We start from the raw sequence: 19,523 nt of genomic DNA, 5'->3' as shown, positions 1-19,523 counted from the left end.
GAAGGAATTCAGACTTATATCAGATAAATTTAACGAAGAGATTGAAATAATTAAAAAGAATCAAGTGTATATTCTGGAGGTGAAAAATGCAACTGAAATATTGAAAAACGCATTAAAGTCTCTTAATAGAAGCATTGATCAAGGAGAAGATAGAATCAGTGGTCTGGAATTCAGGCTATTTGAAAATGCTCAGTCAGAGGAGACAAAATAAAAAAGAGTAAAAAAGAATGAAGCATGCCTACAGAACTAGAAAAGAGCCTCAAAGGGCAAACTTAAGAGTTACTGGCTTTAAAGAGGAGATAGAGAAAGAGAGAGGAGTAGAAAAGAATAATAACAGAACTTCCCAAACCTAGGAAAAAATATCAATATTCAAGTACAAGAAGGTTACGGAACACCACACAGATTTAAGTCAAAGAAGACTACCTCAAAGCATTTAATAATCAAACTCCCAAAGGTCAAGTATAAAGCGAAGATCCTAAAAGCAGCAGGACAAAAGAAACAAGGATAAATATGAATAAAGCAGTGGCAAAAAATGCTATAAAATCACACAATGGCCTGTAATCCCAGCACTTTGGCAGGCCAAGGAGGGCAGATCATGAGGTCAAGAGATTGAGACCATTGTGGCCAACATGGTAAAACCTCATCTCTACTAAAAATACAAAAATTAGCTGGGTGTGCTGGTGCACACCTGTATTCCCAGCAACTCGGGAGGCTGAGGCAGGAGAATTGCTTGAACCCGGGAGGTGAAGGTTGCAGTGAGCCAAGATTGCGCCACTGCACTCCAGTCTGGCAACAGAGCAAGACTCTATCTCAAAAAAAACACACAATGGAACCAAATAATTGGATTACATTAGCAATCAAATGGTTTTTCACAATAAAGCTCTATCATTTAATTTTTTTAAAAAAAAGAAACAAGTAACATACAATGGAGCTCCAATTCATCTGGCAGCAGCCTTTACAGTGGAAGACTAGCAGGACAGGAGACAGTGGTATTACACATTTAAAGTGCTGAAGGCAAAAAAAGAAAAGTACAATATGCATACTTGATTTATTAGTCTGATATAAATTGGTACCTTTACCATTTTCCAGACAATGCTAAGATCACAGAGCACTTTAACCCCACTCAACCCTTTTTACTTTTTGTGTTAGAACCATGCACTATAAACCTACATATATTATTAAGTATATGCATGTTATATTTAAGAAGACATTAGTATTTATAGTCAAAATGAATTTAGATATACATCTTTATCCTTTCTCTTATTCTTTGTTCCATACTGTATTTCCATGTTTCTGTTTGAAATTATTTTTATTCTTCCTTTAGTATTTCCTTTACTGTAGGTCTGCTGGGATACATCTTCTCAGTTTTGATGGTCTGAAATATCTTTATTTTGCCTGTACTTTTGAATAATATTTTCACTGGGTATAGAATTCTAAGTGGACAGTTGCGTTTTTTCAGTATTTTAAAATGTCACCGCATCACCATCTGGCTTCTGTTGTTCCGCTGAGAAATCAGCTTAGTCTTACTATCAATCTTTTCATGCTATCATGTCTTTCTCTCTAGTTGCTTTTAGTATTTTCACTTTATCTTTGATATTCAGCTGTTTAATTTCCCCAAGTATGTTTTCTTTATTGTCATTCCATTTTGTTAGTGCTTCTTGAATTTGTAATTTCATGGCTTTTGTTAAATTTGAAAACTCTTAGTCATTATCTCTTAAAATTTTGTGTTTACCCCACAATCTTTCTAGCCTCCCTGTGCCTGAAATTACATGTATATTAGACACTAGTATTTTCTACTGACCTATCTTCCAATTCACTAATCCACTTTTCAGCTATGTTCAATCTGCCGTTATATCTTTTCCTAGTTAGATCTCTGACAAATCTTTTAACATTTTACTTGTTGAGTGGCAGGCAAAAGGTACTAAGTGAATATTTGTAGGTCATCTGACACTTATCCTCACAAAAGTAAGCAGAAAGTAAATGAAACTTAAGTAAATATTTGCTACCATTAGCAATTTTTGGAAGCTCAGGGGTTGAGTCATTAAAATTTATATGAATAACTAGTTTCATATAACAACTACATTTGATTTAAATGAAATGGAGCACTCTACAAAGGTTATATAAAAGTTGTCATAATTTAGGTTACATTTTATATATTTTATTATACCCCACGTTTTATACTGGCTTGATGTTAAAATCATTTTTTTAAAAAATACACTTACTCTCTCTCCTTTTCCGTCAGTTTGTCATTGATATTGTCTTTGATTGTTGATCTAGACCCCTTATGAATTATAGGATATCTGAGGGGCACTTGTAGGAAAAAGGAAATCATGGAGACCAAATGTGCAGTGTAACCAAGGGCAACAGCAATGCTTCCATCATCTTTTGCTGTAAATTCAAAAGCAGAGGAAAAGAAAATAACTATTTACCTTATCAATAACCACAAGACAATAAATCATTTTCAAAGAATATTTTATAAAAATATGTGGTACATAAAATATCACTTATCTAAACTATATAAATGTTATGCAAATGTAAACATATTAACAAGACTTGAAACTTCATCTACTAACTGTATTTTAAACTATTTCCCAATAATTAATGTGATGAGATTAACATTTGATATATACCTTACAGCAAGAACTCTTACTATATGCAGATAACCATTGCTTTCTTTCCCAGCATTTTTACAGGGAGAATTAATACTTGAGTCTATTACATGAAATGAAAATTAGCTTCAGAGGTTTAAACATAACAAACACACTATACAGTGGTTATACATTTTATTCATTAACAATTTCCTAGGCAATACAGTTGTACTATTTTACAAAATTATTAATTCTAAAGAGAAATGAAATAGTATAATCATTCTTATGGGGTATGTTCTTGATATTGAAAAAGACAGTGTTACATAAATAAGTCTATGAAGTGTAATATGGGTTAAGGGGGAAAAGTTTTAAACAGCAAAAGCAAAAGGTGAAAAACACACTGTTCATATACCACCCTATTTATGCAATATAGGTGAAAGTAACTACTAGGAAAAAATGCAGGTATCTTATAATCAGACATAAGCATCTAGTTTTCAAAAAGCCACAGATAATTACATTTTTAAAACTTATCCAGATTTCTGCCACTATCTATCAAGTGAGAAATGATGATTCAGGGGCTAAGAACAGGGAGCAATACAACAGAAAGTTTTAAACTTCCCCCAAGAGGAAGGAAACAGGATCTTCTTGGTATACAGTATTCCTAAATGCTTCTAAAAGTGCACAAGTACATGTGTGTGCACTCATACACTAAAACATTTAACACATAATCTGGAATATCCCATCTGGCTAGAGAAGAAGGGCTGAAATGATCACAATGGCCATGGCTTGACTATTCCCTGACTTCTAAGGGTGGCTTTAACCTCAATTACTAATAACATTTTCGCATTCTTCTTTCTATTTCTACTTAATTATCTAAGCACTACCTTCTTATGGTAGAAGTGCCACTATAGCCATCCATTCCTCAGTGAATTCTCTATCCTTAACTACCATAGCAGACTATTGGTTTTTCTTTGGTAGTCTTATAAAAATAGGTAACTATTTACATATGCATTTTATATATATACTTTTTTCCATCCAGAACTGTCTATGGTACTTTATATATGACATTCATTCACTTAACAATGTTAAAGACCTTTGAAATGCTATTTCATTCCTTTTACAGATAAAGAAACTAAGGCTCAGAGATTAAGAAATCTTTCCAAAGTAATAGAGCTAGTAAACAGGTTGGCTTGACACCCAATCCTCCACCATTAACCAGTCTACTGTACTGTCTCAGAACTTTATTGTTAAACATTAATATAACAATTATTTTTTTAAAAAAGATGGGGTCTCACTATGTTGCCCAGGCCGACCTCAAACTCCTGGGCTCAAGCAATCCTCATGCCTCAGCCTCCCAAGTAACTGGGACTACAGGTGTGTGCCACTGTGCTCAGTATATAACAATTTTTCAACTTGGGAGCCTGGAATGTACGAAGCATATGACACACGTGTACCACCTTAGTTTCTTCACAGTGTTCTAAGTAAGAGCAAAGAACACATAAAAAGTCTGAGAATCCTCGATGACTTGCAAAGTACTCAACAGAAAATGGGCTTCTCAAGGAATGTCTGTTCTCTAAAACAAACTCACGGAAAAAAATCAAACAGCAGTCATTTTCAACCAACTACTGAGTCATGCCCTAACTAACTAGAATCCTAATTATTTTTAGAGACCATGTCCTCTTGCCCCAGTCCCACCCAAGTACCTGAATACTACCACAATGCTTTCCTTCTGCTGAAACCCATACATCAGACTACCTTAGGGACTAAAAGTACTTTACATTATATATTTGTTACATTATAAATTCATTATCATACAATAATATAACTAAGATAAACTTTTGCAATCACTGGGTGTGATGCTACCAACTTGGAGAAGAGAGAAATGAGACCCAGGTGGTATAAATGGCTTGGTCAAAGCCATATAGGTAGAAACTATGAGTAACGAAATAACTGAGAGAACTGTGTCCACAATTCTCCAGAATATCTATACAGGTGTGGAGTCACAGCTGGAACTGTGAGTTTCTTCACAGGTCACTGAATTCTGCCTTGTGCTTTCCGTAAAGATTAGGTCTTATCAAATTTAAAATACTCCTGTCAGTAAAAGGACTTGATCTTCAATAATAACCTTTTGAAGGGAGAGGGAAAGAAGAAGAGGAGGAGGATTCAAAGACAGATAATACTATGCTAAGTTGCAACTTTCCTCTATGTGCTTTATACAAAGCTTTTCCTTTCCCATATGATCTGACAGAAGAGGACCTGAAAACTTCCAGAAAGCAGCAGGCCTCTTAGATTAGCCTTTCAAGCAGGTCAGATGCAAACAATGAATATTCGAAAAATATCTATCTAATGCTAAACATTCAAGCATCTACATTTTCCCCATATTATGAAAGGAGGACTGCCAAAGAATTATATTTGTGTATTTCGAGACTACGTCCACATCTCTATTAAAAGAACAAAAAGTTGGTTTTCTAACATCACCTCCCACCAATGAACAAACAATTTTGTTTAAAGACAAAAAGGCATCTCTAAGAGAAGTCTACACACAGAAAACAAAAATAAATAGCACACACTGAAAATTGAATAATATTGGAAATCAGCTTTGATTCAGGTTATTCACACTCACCATTCTTGCCACAAGTCTTCCCACTCCACCTATTAAAAATTCTAGGTTTCCCATTCCAGGCCACAGGGCTCCATCACAGCCTCAGTGTTAAACATTGTGGTGTTAGATTTCCAATATTGAAGCTTTATATTAAAAAGCATTTTAAAAGGACCACGGGTGAAGCATTACAGGGCCCAAGGGTATTCCAATACCCTCAAAAGGAAAACCACCTCCTGGTAGGGAAGTCACTTTCATCACCCCAAGACCACTGAATCTCCAGTGGGAAAATGTGAGCTCATGTGGTTAATTATGGCTATTGCAGACCATGCAACCTCAGATGTCACATTCTGTTGCCAATCACTTTAGCTAAAAAACCAAAAGGTTTAAGGTTTCCAGCATTGCAAGATCTGAAAGATTTTTACCTGCAACAGCCAAAACCCAGCTCTCTGGGGTGTGCTTTTCCAGTAAGCATTAATGACGTCCCTAACACCTAAGGCAGAGCAGAGGTTTGTGTACCTTACGCTGTTCTGGGGGTTAAAAAGGTCACAGACGATAGTTTTGTTAGTGAGAAGTTGGAGCACGAGTGGAGGGTCCAGGGAGAAACAAGAATGAACCTTAAGACTCAGGTATGTGAAAAAGATGCTAATTCCAACAAAGTTTTAAGGGGCTTGAAAATAAAATAAAAACCCACAGTTTCCTCATAATAAATATTCCTGGTTTATTTTTAAAATGTAGGTAACCACTCAAGGCTGCAGCTTTTGTATACTTTTAATGACAACAAATTCCACAAACACACAATGGCCATGACAACATTATAAATTAATTCAAATGTTCCTTTGATTTATATGTTGGACAAACTATTAATATTCAAATGCATCCAAGTACAATAAGTGATCTAAAAGCTCTTACCATCCTGCCTTCCCAATCACTGAGGCAGCTGATTTGTTAAGGAACCAAGCACCCACTGATCCAGACAGGACAAAATATTTAAGACTCTAATCACTGCCACAGCATCTATGGAATCATTCCATGTTCTCAATGAGACACTGTTTGACATATGGACTCTCCTTTCCAAGAAATCATGCCTGCATAAAGGGATACAGACACAGAAGGAAATCTGGGTCTCATTACCACAAAAGGCTCTCGTGTTATGGATTACTTAAACACACACACGCACACAAACATTTTTTTTCAGGCTAAATGTCTCAGTCAGTGGAACTGAGATGAACACCCTTCACTGGACAATTTTCTCCCACTGTGTCCAGGTCTCCTTGGCATACTCCAGTAGTAACTTACCCATTTAGAAAAGCACAATAATGTTGGAGCACTACGGTGGAGTTTTCCAAACAGTATCACCCCATGCAGTGTAAAGGCTATCCCAGCAAAGTCTCATGAATATCACAGAATAACCAGCTTGGAGTTCCTTCACTAGAGGCTCTCCCAGAAAGCAGCTGCTATAGAATACTAAAAAGTTGTCACGGGTTTAAAGAGGGTATTATTCAAAGCAAGGAAGAAAACTGCATTGTGGCAGGAATTACACCAATCTTAGAATCAGGCAGACCAGGAATAATCTTAGGTTTATCACTGGTTAATAAGACTCCTTGAAAAAAATTAACTAATCTCTCTGAGCTTCCATTTTCTTTTTCTTTTCTTTTTTTTTTTTTTCAATTAGAGTAAATTTATTTCCTCACAGATGGAATTAATTCTCACAGTTGTGAGAATTAGGGTAAATGTGAGAACATCATGATGTTCCATGTTATTATATTTCTTTCACTTTTTTATTTTCTATGTTGAAATGGGTTCTCACTCTGTCACCCAGACTGGAGTGCAGTGGCATAATCATAGCTCACTACAGCCTCAAACTCCTGGTCGCCAGCAGTCCTCCCACCTCGGTCTCCCAAAGTGCTAGGATTACAGGCATGAGCCACCATGCCCAGCCTATGTTACTATATTTCTACTAGCCTAAAATGTCTTCTTACTCTTTTTTCTACTGGAAAACATCATTTTATTTCTTAAGACACTGAAATCATCTTCTCTGTAAGTTTTCCTGATCCCCTCCTGATAGAAGTGATTATTCTCACTTTTTTGAGTACCATGTACCTGCTATAAACTTCTAAGTGCCTGACACAGAGTATGAATTCAATAAATACTTATTGATTGTCTGGATTACAAATCTGGTATCCTCAACTGGACTATAATCTCACTGAGGCAGGATCAATGTCTTAACCATCTCTTACATCCTCAACACCTGGCACAGTGGATAACATACACAGAACAGAAGTGCCTTGCAGGATACTAACATGAGATTTTTTGTTTTTGCTTTTGTTTTTAGACAGAGTCTCACTCTGTCGCTCAGGCTAAGTGCAGTGGCACAATCTCAGCTCATTGCAACCTTCGCCTCTGGGTTCAAGCGATTCTTGTGCCTCAGCCTCCCAAGTAGCTGAGATTACAGGAGTATGCCACCACACCCAGCTAATTTTTTGTATTTATAGTAGAAACAGGGTTTCACTATGTTGGTCAGGCTGATCTCAAACTCCTGACCTCAAATGATCTGCACACTTCGGCCTCCCAAACTGCTAGAACTATAGGCATGAGCCACTGCGCCTGGCCAACATAAGATTTTTAAAGTCCAGTATTACTGCATGTGCTTCTTAAAATTTCTGATTCCTAAGGGTGATGGCGAATGAACAGGACCTTAGAGTAAAATGAAACATTTATTTCATTTTATCTCACATTTTGTTTTTCAACAACTGCACTAAAAAGCTACACTAATTAAAGAGTAGGGAGACTGTATTCGGCTTGTTGGGCATGCTAAGTGTAGATAACTATAAAAGCTATGAAAAACTAGGAGAGAAGGAATTTCAAAGAAAACAAAATAGAATCAAGACACATCTCAGAGTAATCAGACCACCACTCCTGATATTCCTGCTTCCCTGACTGCCCCCTTCAAATCATTCTGTATTTAGCAGCCAGAGTGACTTTCAAAAGCCTAACTCAGCTCATGCCATTCCGCTTCTTGAAGTCCCTCAGGCATTTCCTACTTTCTTGAGAATTAAATACCAACTCCTTACCGTGACCTCAAGGCCCTGGCTGCCGTCCCCTACCTCCTCTAAAGTAGCTCTTCCCTCGCTCACTATGCTCCAGCTGCACACGTCTGGTCTTTTCTGTCCTTCCTTCCTCTCTCTTTTGCAACTAATTCCGATTATATTTATTGAGTACCTCCTATATGAAAAGCCTTTTCAAATGTTATTTCATTCAATCATCACAAGAAATTACAGATACAGGTATCTTATTTTATAAGAAATTAAGCTGAAAGATTACATGATTTATCCAAAATACAAGTCTTTTCTCACATTCCCCCAACTCTGAGTTTTTTGAGAGATGCCAAGCCCATTCCTCCTTCATCTTCACCTTTGTACTTGCTGACGCGTCTCCCAGAAATGCTCTTCCCCCAGCTGCAGCATAGTTGGCTCCTTTTAGCCTTCAATTTTCTACTTCTCCTTAGAGAGTTCTTCTCTGACTGCTTTATCTAAAGCCGTTTCTTCCATTCTCTGGGATAGCATATTCCTCTATTAAATACTTGCTAGTTACTTATTTTCTTGTTTATTGGCTGTCTCCCCCAATAAGCTCCATGGAAGGAGAAAACATGTTTACTTTCTGCATCATTGTATCCTCAAAGGCACAGTGCCTGGCATTTAGATGTTCAATGAACATTTTTTTCAATGAATGATGTTCTGCATCCCAGGAAACTGGTACGGGACAAAAGTACTCAATATGTTTACTAAATGAATAAATGAGGAAAATGATGCACCATGGGCTTCAAGACACCACAACTTTGCCTAAAATTAACATCAAAACACATTTCTATGAGTGTCTTACAGATATCTGAGGGAGCACTATGAAATGGAAACCAGACAAATCCCAGCTATATTATTACCTGGCTTTGTGGTCTCAAGCAAGTTACTGAATACAATTTTCCTTATAGGATCCCTTTGTTTGTTTTCGTGAGTATTAAAGATTAGGCAAAATCTTATGTATTTATAGCTACTGGTATACCTCACTTAATTTTTCACAACAATCATATAAGACAGGTAGGGCATAAATTAATAGTTCATTCAATCAATTAGGAAATCAACTCAAAGGTTACACAACTTGTTCCAAATTACATGGTTTATAGAAGGGCAATCAGGACTTGAACATAGGTTTTCCAGCTCCTGGTTTATCACTCTCCTTTTATCATGTCCAAAGTACTTACAAGTAAGGGCCCAACGGGGTAACAAAACCCTCTTAGATGTTAAATGATCACCAATAACAACAGCTTCTTTATAGGAAAACGAAAGTCCTGATCAAAACTAGCAACGCTCTCTTCTTCTTCGGTAACTTCTCAAGTAGATAATATGCTGGCTTTGGGAATAATCTATAAAGATATTCAGTAGGCCTCAAAGCATTGTTTAGCCTAAGGGAAAAGAACCCACTTTGCTAACAATAAAAATAATCACTGATATGCCAAAGAAAATAAATTCTTTGGAATATTTGCAAAGTGAGTAGGAAAAGCAAAAGATTTTAAAATATAGAAATTACTAAGGATCATATTCTATAATACTTTTAATGTAATTTATTTATTTTCAGTTAAAAGATAAGAAAAATGGTAGTATAACAAATTAAGCCTGTGGTAATGGAAACTTCACAAAATTAAATTTTCAAATACTTTTCAGGTCAGCAGTAATATGACTTTCTAAATAGTAACAGAACAGATTTTGTTTGCTGTTCCTCTGCTCCCAAACACACACAAATTTTTCATAAAAATCGAACCAAAAGGAAGGGCAATTATTTGTATTCTTAAGAACCCTACCGCCTAATTTGCTTAAAGCCCATTTAAAAACTATTTTCTTTTAAATTTCTAATATAAAGTTCAGTAATTATTTTTCTATGATCAGAACTAACATTCTATCTCCTATCAAGGAGTCTGACATACATACTTGCAATTGGGAAAGGACAGAAGGTCCAAAAATTCTTTTGGATAAAGTGCTAGGCAAAGAGCATTTCAAGATATTCTATTTCCATATATTAATATATACCAAATCTTCAAAATAAAAAATAAAATACCTTGGAAGTCCTCAGAATTAGGCAACTTGACACCACATACAAAGTAATCCTTATGTTCATTCTGTGAATTTAATTAAAGAATAAAATTAATAAATAAAGCAAACAACCACTAAGTCAAATGTCAAATCTCAAACAAACTCTAAGTCAGCAGGTTTGTGCTGACTTAAAACACTGTTCTAAATTCCAAGTATTATCATAATTGTTGAAGCTGGATGATAAGTACATGATGATTCATTCTACTCTCTCCCTACATTTACATATACTTGACATTTTCTATAATAACATTTAAGACATTATGCCCAAGGAAAAAGCCATGTAAAATTATCATCATAAAAATATCCTTGGTTCATTCACATATATAAATAGTTTAATAAAATTCTATAAGCAAACTCAAATCCTATTAGCATTCTTCTCTGAAAATTAGTCTTTTAAGTAACTTGTCATTAAAAAGAAAACTATCAAATTTAGCAGATTTATTTCTCTGAAAAATAATTCTAATCAATTTTATTAAAGTTTTCCTTTTTTCACTCCTTCTAAGAAACTAGGCTCAAAACCCTAATAGCCTGACAGTTAACCCAGGAATATCTTAAGTAACACTAATACATGAAAATTATCAATCATATTTTTAAAGCCATACACATATATTTACACATGTGTCATAAATGATGATAATGGGCCAGGTGCCATGGCTCACACCTGTAATCCCAGCACTTTGGGAAGCCGAGGCGGGTGGATCACAAGGTCAGGAGATCGAGACCATCCTGGCTAACACAGTGAAACTCCGTCTCTACTAAAAGTACAAAAAAATTGGCCGGGCGCTGTGGCTCATATCCATAATCCCAGCCCTTTGGGAGGCCGAGGCAGACGGATCACAAGACCATCCTGGCCAACATGGTGAAACCCCGGCTCTACTAAAAATACAAAAATTAGCTGCATGTGGTGGCATATGCCTATAATCCTACCTACTCAGGAGGCTGAGGCAGGAGAATCACTCAAACCAGGGAGTCAGAGGTTGCAGTGAGCCAGGATCATGCCACTGCACTCCAGCCTGGCGACAGAGAGAGACTCCGTCTAAAAAAAAAAATTAGCTGGGCATGGTGGCGGGCACCTGTAGCCCCAGCTACTCGGGAGGCTGAGGCAGGAGAATGGCATGAATCCGGGAGGCGGAGCTTGCAATGAGCCGAGATCGCATCACTGCACTCCAGCCTAGGCAACAGAGCGAGACTCTGTCTCAAAAAAAAAAAAAAAAAAAAAAGGAAGAAATGGTGATAATGGATAATGTGGTTAAGTAAAAAGATCCTAAAGAAACCAAAATAATTTGGCAGTCTTTCAGATGATGAATGCATCCCACCACCAAAGTGATATAAATGAAGTAGTAGAACCTAAGACCAAACAAGTCTAAATCTATGATTTAAACAGACATTAGCTCCTGAATGAATCATGATAAGAGCATAGATTAAGCCTAGAGCAATGATTTTTTTCATTGAGAGGAAATTTCACACAGAAATCATCTTTTCAAAAAGAAAAATATTTTCAGAAAATTTGAAACTTACCAAATCAATAGGGTAAATGTAGGAAAGCTCAGAGAGTAATTGCCTGCAACGAATTGTCAACTGAGCATTAGTCTTCAAAAAGAGTTCTCTAATGAGGAAAGAAAAAACACATTTATTAAAAAATATATGCTTGCATGCTTTGTAACATTTATTTCCATACAATTAATGCAAAGAAAGATTATGCCATCTGTAACAGGCCACAGAAACTCTGAAGTAGAAGCATAAATAATAGTTACCATAAGTCTTGACCTATCTCCAAACAGTATCAATTAAGCTAACTATACACTGAGTGCTACTCTGTATGATTAGTACCATGCTAAGAAATGTAAAGGGGGCTGGGAGTGGTGGCTCACTCTCATAATCCTAGCACTTTGGGAGGCCCAGGAGTTCAAGACCAGCCTGGGCAATATAGGGAGATCCCATCTCTATAAAAATAAAAAAATTAGCTTGGCTTGGTAGCATATGCCTGTGGTCCCAGCTACCTGGGAGGTTGATGTAGGAGGACTGCTGGGGCCTAGGAGGTTGAAGCTGCAGCGAGCCCTGATCATGCCACTGCACTCCAGCCTAGGCACCAGAGCAAGACACTGTCTTTGAAAAAAAAGAAATGTAAAGGGTACAAATGGCCTTATGTAGTTATTATAACAACTCTAGTAGGTTAATATTATTTATATCTATTTATAAAAAAGGAAACAATATTTGGAGAGTCTGAGTAATCTGACCAAGATTTCACAGTTAATTTAATGAGGCCAATTTGATTTCAAGAGAGATCTGGATGGTATTTCCTCAAAAAGTGTTCTATATTTCACTCAAAATTACGTATTAGAATTACCTCAAAAACCAACACGTTGGACTGTGAGAAAAAAAGTTAAAAATAACAAATAAAAAGCTATAGCATGAAATTACCCTTCTCTTTTTTTTTTTTTTTTTTTTTTTTGAGACGGGGTCTCACTCTGTCACTCAGGCTGGAGTAGTGGCATAATCTTGGCTCATTGCAGCCTCAACCTTCCCAGGCTCAGGTGATCCTCCCACCTCAGCTTCCTGAGAAGCTGGGACTACAGGTGCGCTCAACCATGCCTAGCTAATTTTCGTATTTTTTGCAGAGACAGAGCTTCACCATGTTGCCCAGGCTGGTCTCAAACTCCTAGGCTCAAGCTATCTGCCCGTCTCAGCCTCCCAAAGTGCTGGGATCACAGGCATGAGACACTGTGCCTGGCACCAGCTCTTCTCTTGCACTACTTAAGAAACATGACCAATAGGTAAAATACCTGTAAAGTAAGTTGCCTGATCAACTGTGTCAAGAATTTAAGAACAAAAGGAATTTAGGAGAAACTGTAGGTCAGAGTGTAAAAAACCTATAGTATAATGCAAAGAGCACTGTGGTATAACATGACATATATATGGTCTTTGTCCCTGGTTCTTATCACGGAGCACCTAAAATCCCTTGGAATTTCCTGAACGATAAGAGTGTATTTTGCTATTCATTATGAGCCCCTTTTGATCACACCAGAGTTTATGCTAATAAGATGTGTTAAGGCAGGGGCTCCTAGACAGCCTCAGGATGGAACTGGTCACTAGAAAGACCAAGAGATTAGAAGGATGGACTTTCTTCACCACCCACCAAACTCTGAGAAGAGGGCTAGAGATCGAGACCTATGCAAACTCTTGCACAACAAGATTTAATAAGCTTCCAGACTGGCGGTGTCTAAAGACTGATGTGCACAGACAGGACCTGGAAGCTCCATGCTCCCTCCCCAATACCTTGCCCTGTGCATCTCTTCCATCTTGTTCATCTGTATCTTTTGTAATGTCCTCTATAATAAACCAGTAAGGGTTAAGTAAATGTGTCTCTGAGTTCTGTGAGCTGCTCTAGCAAATTAATCGAATCCAAGGAGTGGGTTGTGGGAACCTCTATTTAAAGCAGGTCAATCAGAACCACAGGTCACAACCTGGGGCTTGCCAACTGGCATCTGATGTGGTGAGGCAGTCTTGTGGGAATGAGTCCTTAATTCTGTGGGATCTGATACTATTTGCGGGAAGACAGAGTGAGAACTGAATTAAATTATAAGACATACAGTGAGTGTGTGCTGAAGAATCTAATGTCAAAAGCGTTGTATTGAATGGTGTGTAACAGTACTAAAATCAGTGGTATTTTTCTTATCTAAAACAGCACTGATGACATAATAGGATTTAGTCCTGGCTTTGCTAGTGAGTTGGACAAATAGTAACTTACCAGAGCATTGCCTTCCTATCTGCAAATTGAGAGAATTAGAATAGATACTCTCTATGGTTTTCTCTAGGTCTAGCACTTTTTTTATTTTATTTTATTTTATTTATTTGTTTTTGAGACAGAGTCTCCCTCTGTCGTCCAGGCTGGAGTGCAGTGGCGCGATTGGCTCACTGCAAGCTCCGCCCCCCCCCCCCCCGGCTCACACCATTCTCCTGCCTCAGCCTCCCAAGTAGCTGGGACTATCCGTGCCTGTCACCATGCCTGGCTAATTTTTTGTATTTTTAGTAGAGAGAGGGTTTCACTGTGTTAGCCAGGATGGTCTCGATCTCCTGACCTCATGATCTGCCTGCCTCGGCCTCCCAAAGTGCTGGGATTACAAGCGTGAGCCACCGTGCCGGGCCGGTCTAGCATTTTCAAATCCCCAAGTGCTACTAAACTTTTTTGAAGAAAAGTGCAAGATGGATGGACTTTCCAGTAAAAGCAAGTGAAGATGAGCAAAGCAACCGAGGCACCAATGAATTAAGCAAATGTTGGAAAAAATGAAGAGAAAAATGATTGGCATTTGTTAAATGAATTTTGGGAGAGCGACTAAAATTAACTACAGTTGCATAGTGCCAATTTATTAAAGGATATTTGAAAGTTAAGCAAAAGGATCACCATATTAAGAAGATAAAAATGTCAGGCATGATGGCTCACACCTGTAATCCCAGCACTTTCGGAGGCTGAGGTGGAGGATCACTTGAGGCCAGAAGTTTGAGGCCATAGTGAGCTATGACTGTACCACTGCACTCAAGCCTGGGTGACACAGTGAGACCCTGTCTATGGGTGACACAGTGAGACCCTGTCTATGAATCAATGAATGAATGAATGAATGAATGAAATGTTTCTCCAAGTTTTAAAAAAAAGAAGACAAAAAATGAGGTAAAAATGGTATTTTAAGAGGAGAGTTCTGATAGTAGCATGGAGAACCTGGAAAATCTGGAAAAATGAAGACTGATGTTAGAGAGGTAATCAAGTTGCTGAAGTAATTCAAACGAGCTAACGACAAGCAGGAGTAAATCTGAAAAAATTATTGAAAAAAAAACCTATAAGCTAAACTGCATGTAGAAGACAGGAGGAAGAAATTCAAACATTAAACCATGATACTGTGGCCTGAGAAACTCAGATAGTGTTCATGTTTCTGATTATAACTACATACTAGGAGCTTTCATAACTAACCTCTGGCACAGTGCATGACACAGAGTAGGTGCCTAATTAATGAATATGTGTTGAATAAACAAATGTGTTACTGAGGTATATGGACTATAAATTAATACCAGCAGTTTTAAAGAATGCTACTTTTTCAAATCTATCCTCACAGTAAACTCCACACTCCCAGCAGTTCTTCTCAGTGTGCACTTACCTTTTCGCAGTGCACTCCTTCCTCAGCTCATTTAGGGATTCCTTCTGGAGTTGAAGTTTGAGATGCTCAGCTGAAAATGCACTTCCTAAAAAGAAAAGGAAGGAGACAATTCCATATGTAACATAGGATTACTGCCTGCCTCGGCCTCCCAATCACAACCAAAGAGGCCAAGCCAAATCCCTGACTGTGAGAGGGAAATAAAAAGAGTTAGGGAAAGTGGGTTGAGTACAGAGATCTTCTGGGGAGAGGAGCTAGAATAAACTTCCCTATTGGTCCAATTTTCACACAAGTCCAGCCTCTGGCAGGAGCCTAAGAGTATACGCCTAAGACTCTCTGCCTATAGATATTTCTCAATTACTGACTGAGAAAGATGGTCAGCAATTGATAAGATACCAAAATTCAGACTTCACTTTAAAAACATGAGTGGTTAATTCCTTTCCAATCAAAAATGCTACAGAATAACATTACTGAAAGTATATTTTAAAAAAGAGTAAAAAAGTACCTGTATTTTGACTACTAAAGTATAGTTGATAAATGTAAGTAGTTTTTATGAACTGTCATCTTCCTCATATATATCATTACTTTAGGCCGGGCACGGTGGCTCATGCCTGTAATCCCAGCACTTTGGGAGGCCAAGGCTGGCAGATCACTTGAGGTCAGGAGTTCAAGACCAGCCTGGCTAACATGGTGAAACACCATCTCTACTGAAAATACAAAAATTAGCTGGAAATTGCTTGAACTTGGGAGGTGGAGGTTGCAGTGAGCCAAGATTGTGACACTGCATTCCAGCCTGGGAAACAGAATGCGACTCTGTCTCCACACAACCCCCCCCCAAAAAATCAGTATTTTAGTGAAAATCATAGTGTATAGGAAATGTGTATTTTGATTTTTCAACTATTTTTACATGATGACAGATAACCTGAGTTAGAGCTGTATAAAATTTAACTGCATGAATGTGAATTACAGGAATATTTCACATTTTAAATAATACCCTCATACCTCAATTCTCCTTTTTTTTTTTTTAAGACAGGGTTTCTCTCTGTTGCCCAAGCTGGAATACAGTGGCATGACCAGAGCTAAATGCAGCCTGAACTTCCCCAATCTGAGGTGATCCTCCTGCCTCAGCCTCCTGAGTAGCTGGGACAACAGGCACATGTCACAGTGCCCAACTAATTTTTGTATTTTTTGTAGAGATAGGGTCACCATGTTGTCCAGGTTGATGTTGAACTCCTGAGCTCAAGCTGTGAGCTGCCTGCCATGGCCTCCCAAAGAGCTAGGATTACAGGTGTGAGCTACAGTGCCCGGCCTTCCCAATATATTTAAGCACACTTCTCTTCTCCTTCAACGTGCTATGAAGACCAGTAAGTTGGGAACTCTAACCCCAAAAGAATTTAACCAAGGAACACAACTTTTCAGCCCACAATATAACTTCTTCCCAAATCTTCACCTTAGTGATTTTTTAAGACCTTTAGGTTGACACCCTCTACCCCCACATACTTCATCAGAAAATATATGAATTCTTCTACCACTAGAGAAATGTGCCATATCATTCTTCATCCCAGATAAATTAGGCTGCCTCAACTCAAACAGTGTTAACAAGACCACAAATAGGGACCAAAGACAGATCTGGGCTTCAAAACACAAATAAGTGTCCCCCTCCTCAGTTCAGAAGACTCTAAAATATGTTGTTACATGACCTCCCCTCAAGAAAATTCCTTGGCCGGGGGCGGTGGCTCAAGCCTGTAATCCCAGCACTTTGGGAGGCCGAGATGGGCGGATCACGAGGTCACGAGATCAAGACCATCCTGGCTAACACGGTGAAACCCTGTCTCTACTAAAAAATACAAAAAACTAGCCGGGCGAGGTGGCGGGTGCCTGTAGTCCCAGCTACTCGGGAGGCTGAGGCCGGAGAATGGCGTGAACCCGGGAGGCGGAGCTTGCAGTGAGCAGAGATCCGGCCACCGCACTCCAGCCTGGGCGACAGAGCAAGACTCCGTCTCAAAAAAAAAAAAAAAAAAAAAAAAAAAAAAGAAAAGAAAAGAAAAGAAAATTCCTTGCAATGTGGTAAAAAGGAAATTTTAAAAAATATCCTAACCAGCTAACGAATAGGTTAAAATGTAACACATCACATTCATTTCTCTATGAAAGGTAATACAGCTTATTGGTTCCACAGGAGTGGGCTCTGGAATAAAACTGAAGCAGTTTGGGTTATTTAGGGTCAGATAGAGAAGAATTAAGTATTTGAAGATACTTCAGAAAACTCAACCTAAATTCTAAAAGTCACTTCGAAATAAGTAATTATACTGAGGCAATGGTATACTCAAGCTCTACAAGGGTTGTTCAGGTTTTATATTACCAACCTGAATACTACATGACTGATGATGTGTCCTTCTAAGGGTATCATATCTGGAAGCAATGATGTCCATGTTTAAGAGCATGGACACATCCTGCTTCTCATGTAAATTTCTCCCTAGAATGAGCTTGATTAATAGTTTCTGTTTAAATTAATCTTTACTACAAATGCTGAAAAATAATATTCCAACTTCAGTAATTCCTCCATAATTATCAGTCAGCACTCAGCATTCTTCTCTAAGCAGGAGTCCCCTGTCTTCTCTATTAACTATCCCTTATCAGTACAGAATCATTAATTCCTTTTTATTTTTCAATGATTTGTAACTTATTACTGTACATAATTATTTGGTGCTTAAGTGATCCCAGATTCAGCCAGTGGGACTCTCTTCAACCTGCCTCATTAGAGTCCTTGTGAGATGTTACCATCATGTTTTTTAAAATACTACATTACAATCTTAATTTCTGTAGGATCTGTAGTGCTGTCCCCTCTCATTCCTGATATTGATAATTTGTATTTTCTCTCTTTTTACTTAGTTAATATGGCTACAGGTTTATCAATTTTAGCGATCTTTTCAAGGAACTACCTTGTGGTTTCACTGACATCCTCTACTCTTTCAGTTTTCAATTTTACTGATTATTGGCCTTTATTATTTCCTTCCTTCGATTTGACTTGGGTTTAATTTGCTCTTCTTTTCTAATTTGTTAAGATACAAGCTTACATTATTGATTGGAGATGTTCTTTTCTAATATTGGCATCAAATGCTATTAATTTACCTCAAACTTCAAATGCTGTATTTTCATTTTCATTCATTTCAAAATACTTTCCAATTTTCTTGTGATTTCTTCTTTGACCCATGGTTTATAATATATATATAGTATAATTGAGAAATATTTGGAATTTTCTAGATATTTTCTGTTAGTAACTGGTAGTTTATTCTGTTTTGGTGAGAAAACATACTTTGTATGATTTTAATTATTTTGTATTTGTTTGTTTTATGGTACCAAATGTGGTCTAACTGAATGTTCCATGTACACTTGAAAGAAATGCATATTCTGCTAGTGTTCAGTGGAGTGGTATGCTATCAATTAGGTCAAGAAAATTGATATGTCTTTTAACTGATTTTGTCTCTATTTATCTTTATCACTGAGGATGAGTGTTGTGGTTTCTAACTATAATTGTGCATTTGCTTATTTCTCCTTTCAGTTCTATCAATTTTTGCTTTATCTATATTAAAACAATATTGCTATGTTCACACTTATTTAGAATTGTTATGTCTTTTGGTGAACTGACCTCTTCACCAAGATGTAATATCTCTCTTTATTCCAGGTAATAATCCTTGTTTTGAAGTCTACTTTGCCAGATATTAATATAGACACTACAGTTTTATTTTGACTGTTATTTACATGGTACACCTTTTTCCATCCTTTAATTTTTAATCTATCTTTTTTCTTTTTTTCCTTTTTTTTTTTTTTAAGAGACGGGGTCTCACTCTGTTGCCCAGGCTATGGTGCAGTGTGCAGTGGTGTAATCTTAGCTCACTGCAGCCTCCAACTCCTGGACTTAAGCAATCCTCCTGTCTCAGCCTCCTAAGTAGCTAGGAATACAGGTGCATGCATCATGCCTGGTGAATTTTTAATTTTTTGTGTGTGTGTGTTGATGGAGTCTCACTATGTTGCCCAGGCTGGTCTTGAA

The 19,523-nt window shown here is 37.5% G+C and overlaps 1 protein-coding gene across 3 annotated transcripts in view; it reads right to left on the bottom strand.

Annotated features, from left to right (window-relative positions):
* The window catches only part of UVRAG (UV radiation resistance associated), a 336,478-nt gene that overhangs the window by 121,771 nt on the left and 195,184 nt on the right, over nucleotides 1–19,523 (bottom strand). For all 3 annotated transcript variants that reach the window (XM_050756161.1, XM_050756159.1, XM_050756160.1), the window contains exons 9-12: nucleotides 15,479–15,563; nucleotides 11,850–11,937; nucleotides 10,297–10,357; nucleotides 2,223–2,388 (exon numbers count right to left, since the gene is read on the bottom strand). In XM_050756161.1, coding sequence (XP_050612118.1) covers nucleotides 2,223–2,388; nucleotides 10,297–10,357; nucleotides 11,850–11,937; nucleotides 15,479–15,563 — 400 coding nt within the window. The remainder of the gene's footprint in view (nucleotides 1–2,222; nucleotides 2,389–10,296; nucleotides 10,358–11,849; nucleotides 11,938–15,478; nucleotides 15,564–19,523) is intronic.

The sequence above is a fragment of the Macaca thibetana genome, chromosome 14, assembly GCF_024542745.1.
Source record: "Macaca thibetana thibetana isolate TM-01 chromosome 14, ASM2454274v1, whole genome shotgun sequence".
Taxonomy (NCBI): Eukaryota; Metazoa; Chordata; class Mammalia; order Primates; family Cercopithecidae; genus Macaca; species Macaca thibetana.
The sequence above is the reverse complement of the archived record's forward strand: the minus strand, read 5'-3'. Positions and strand labels throughout refer to the sequence as shown.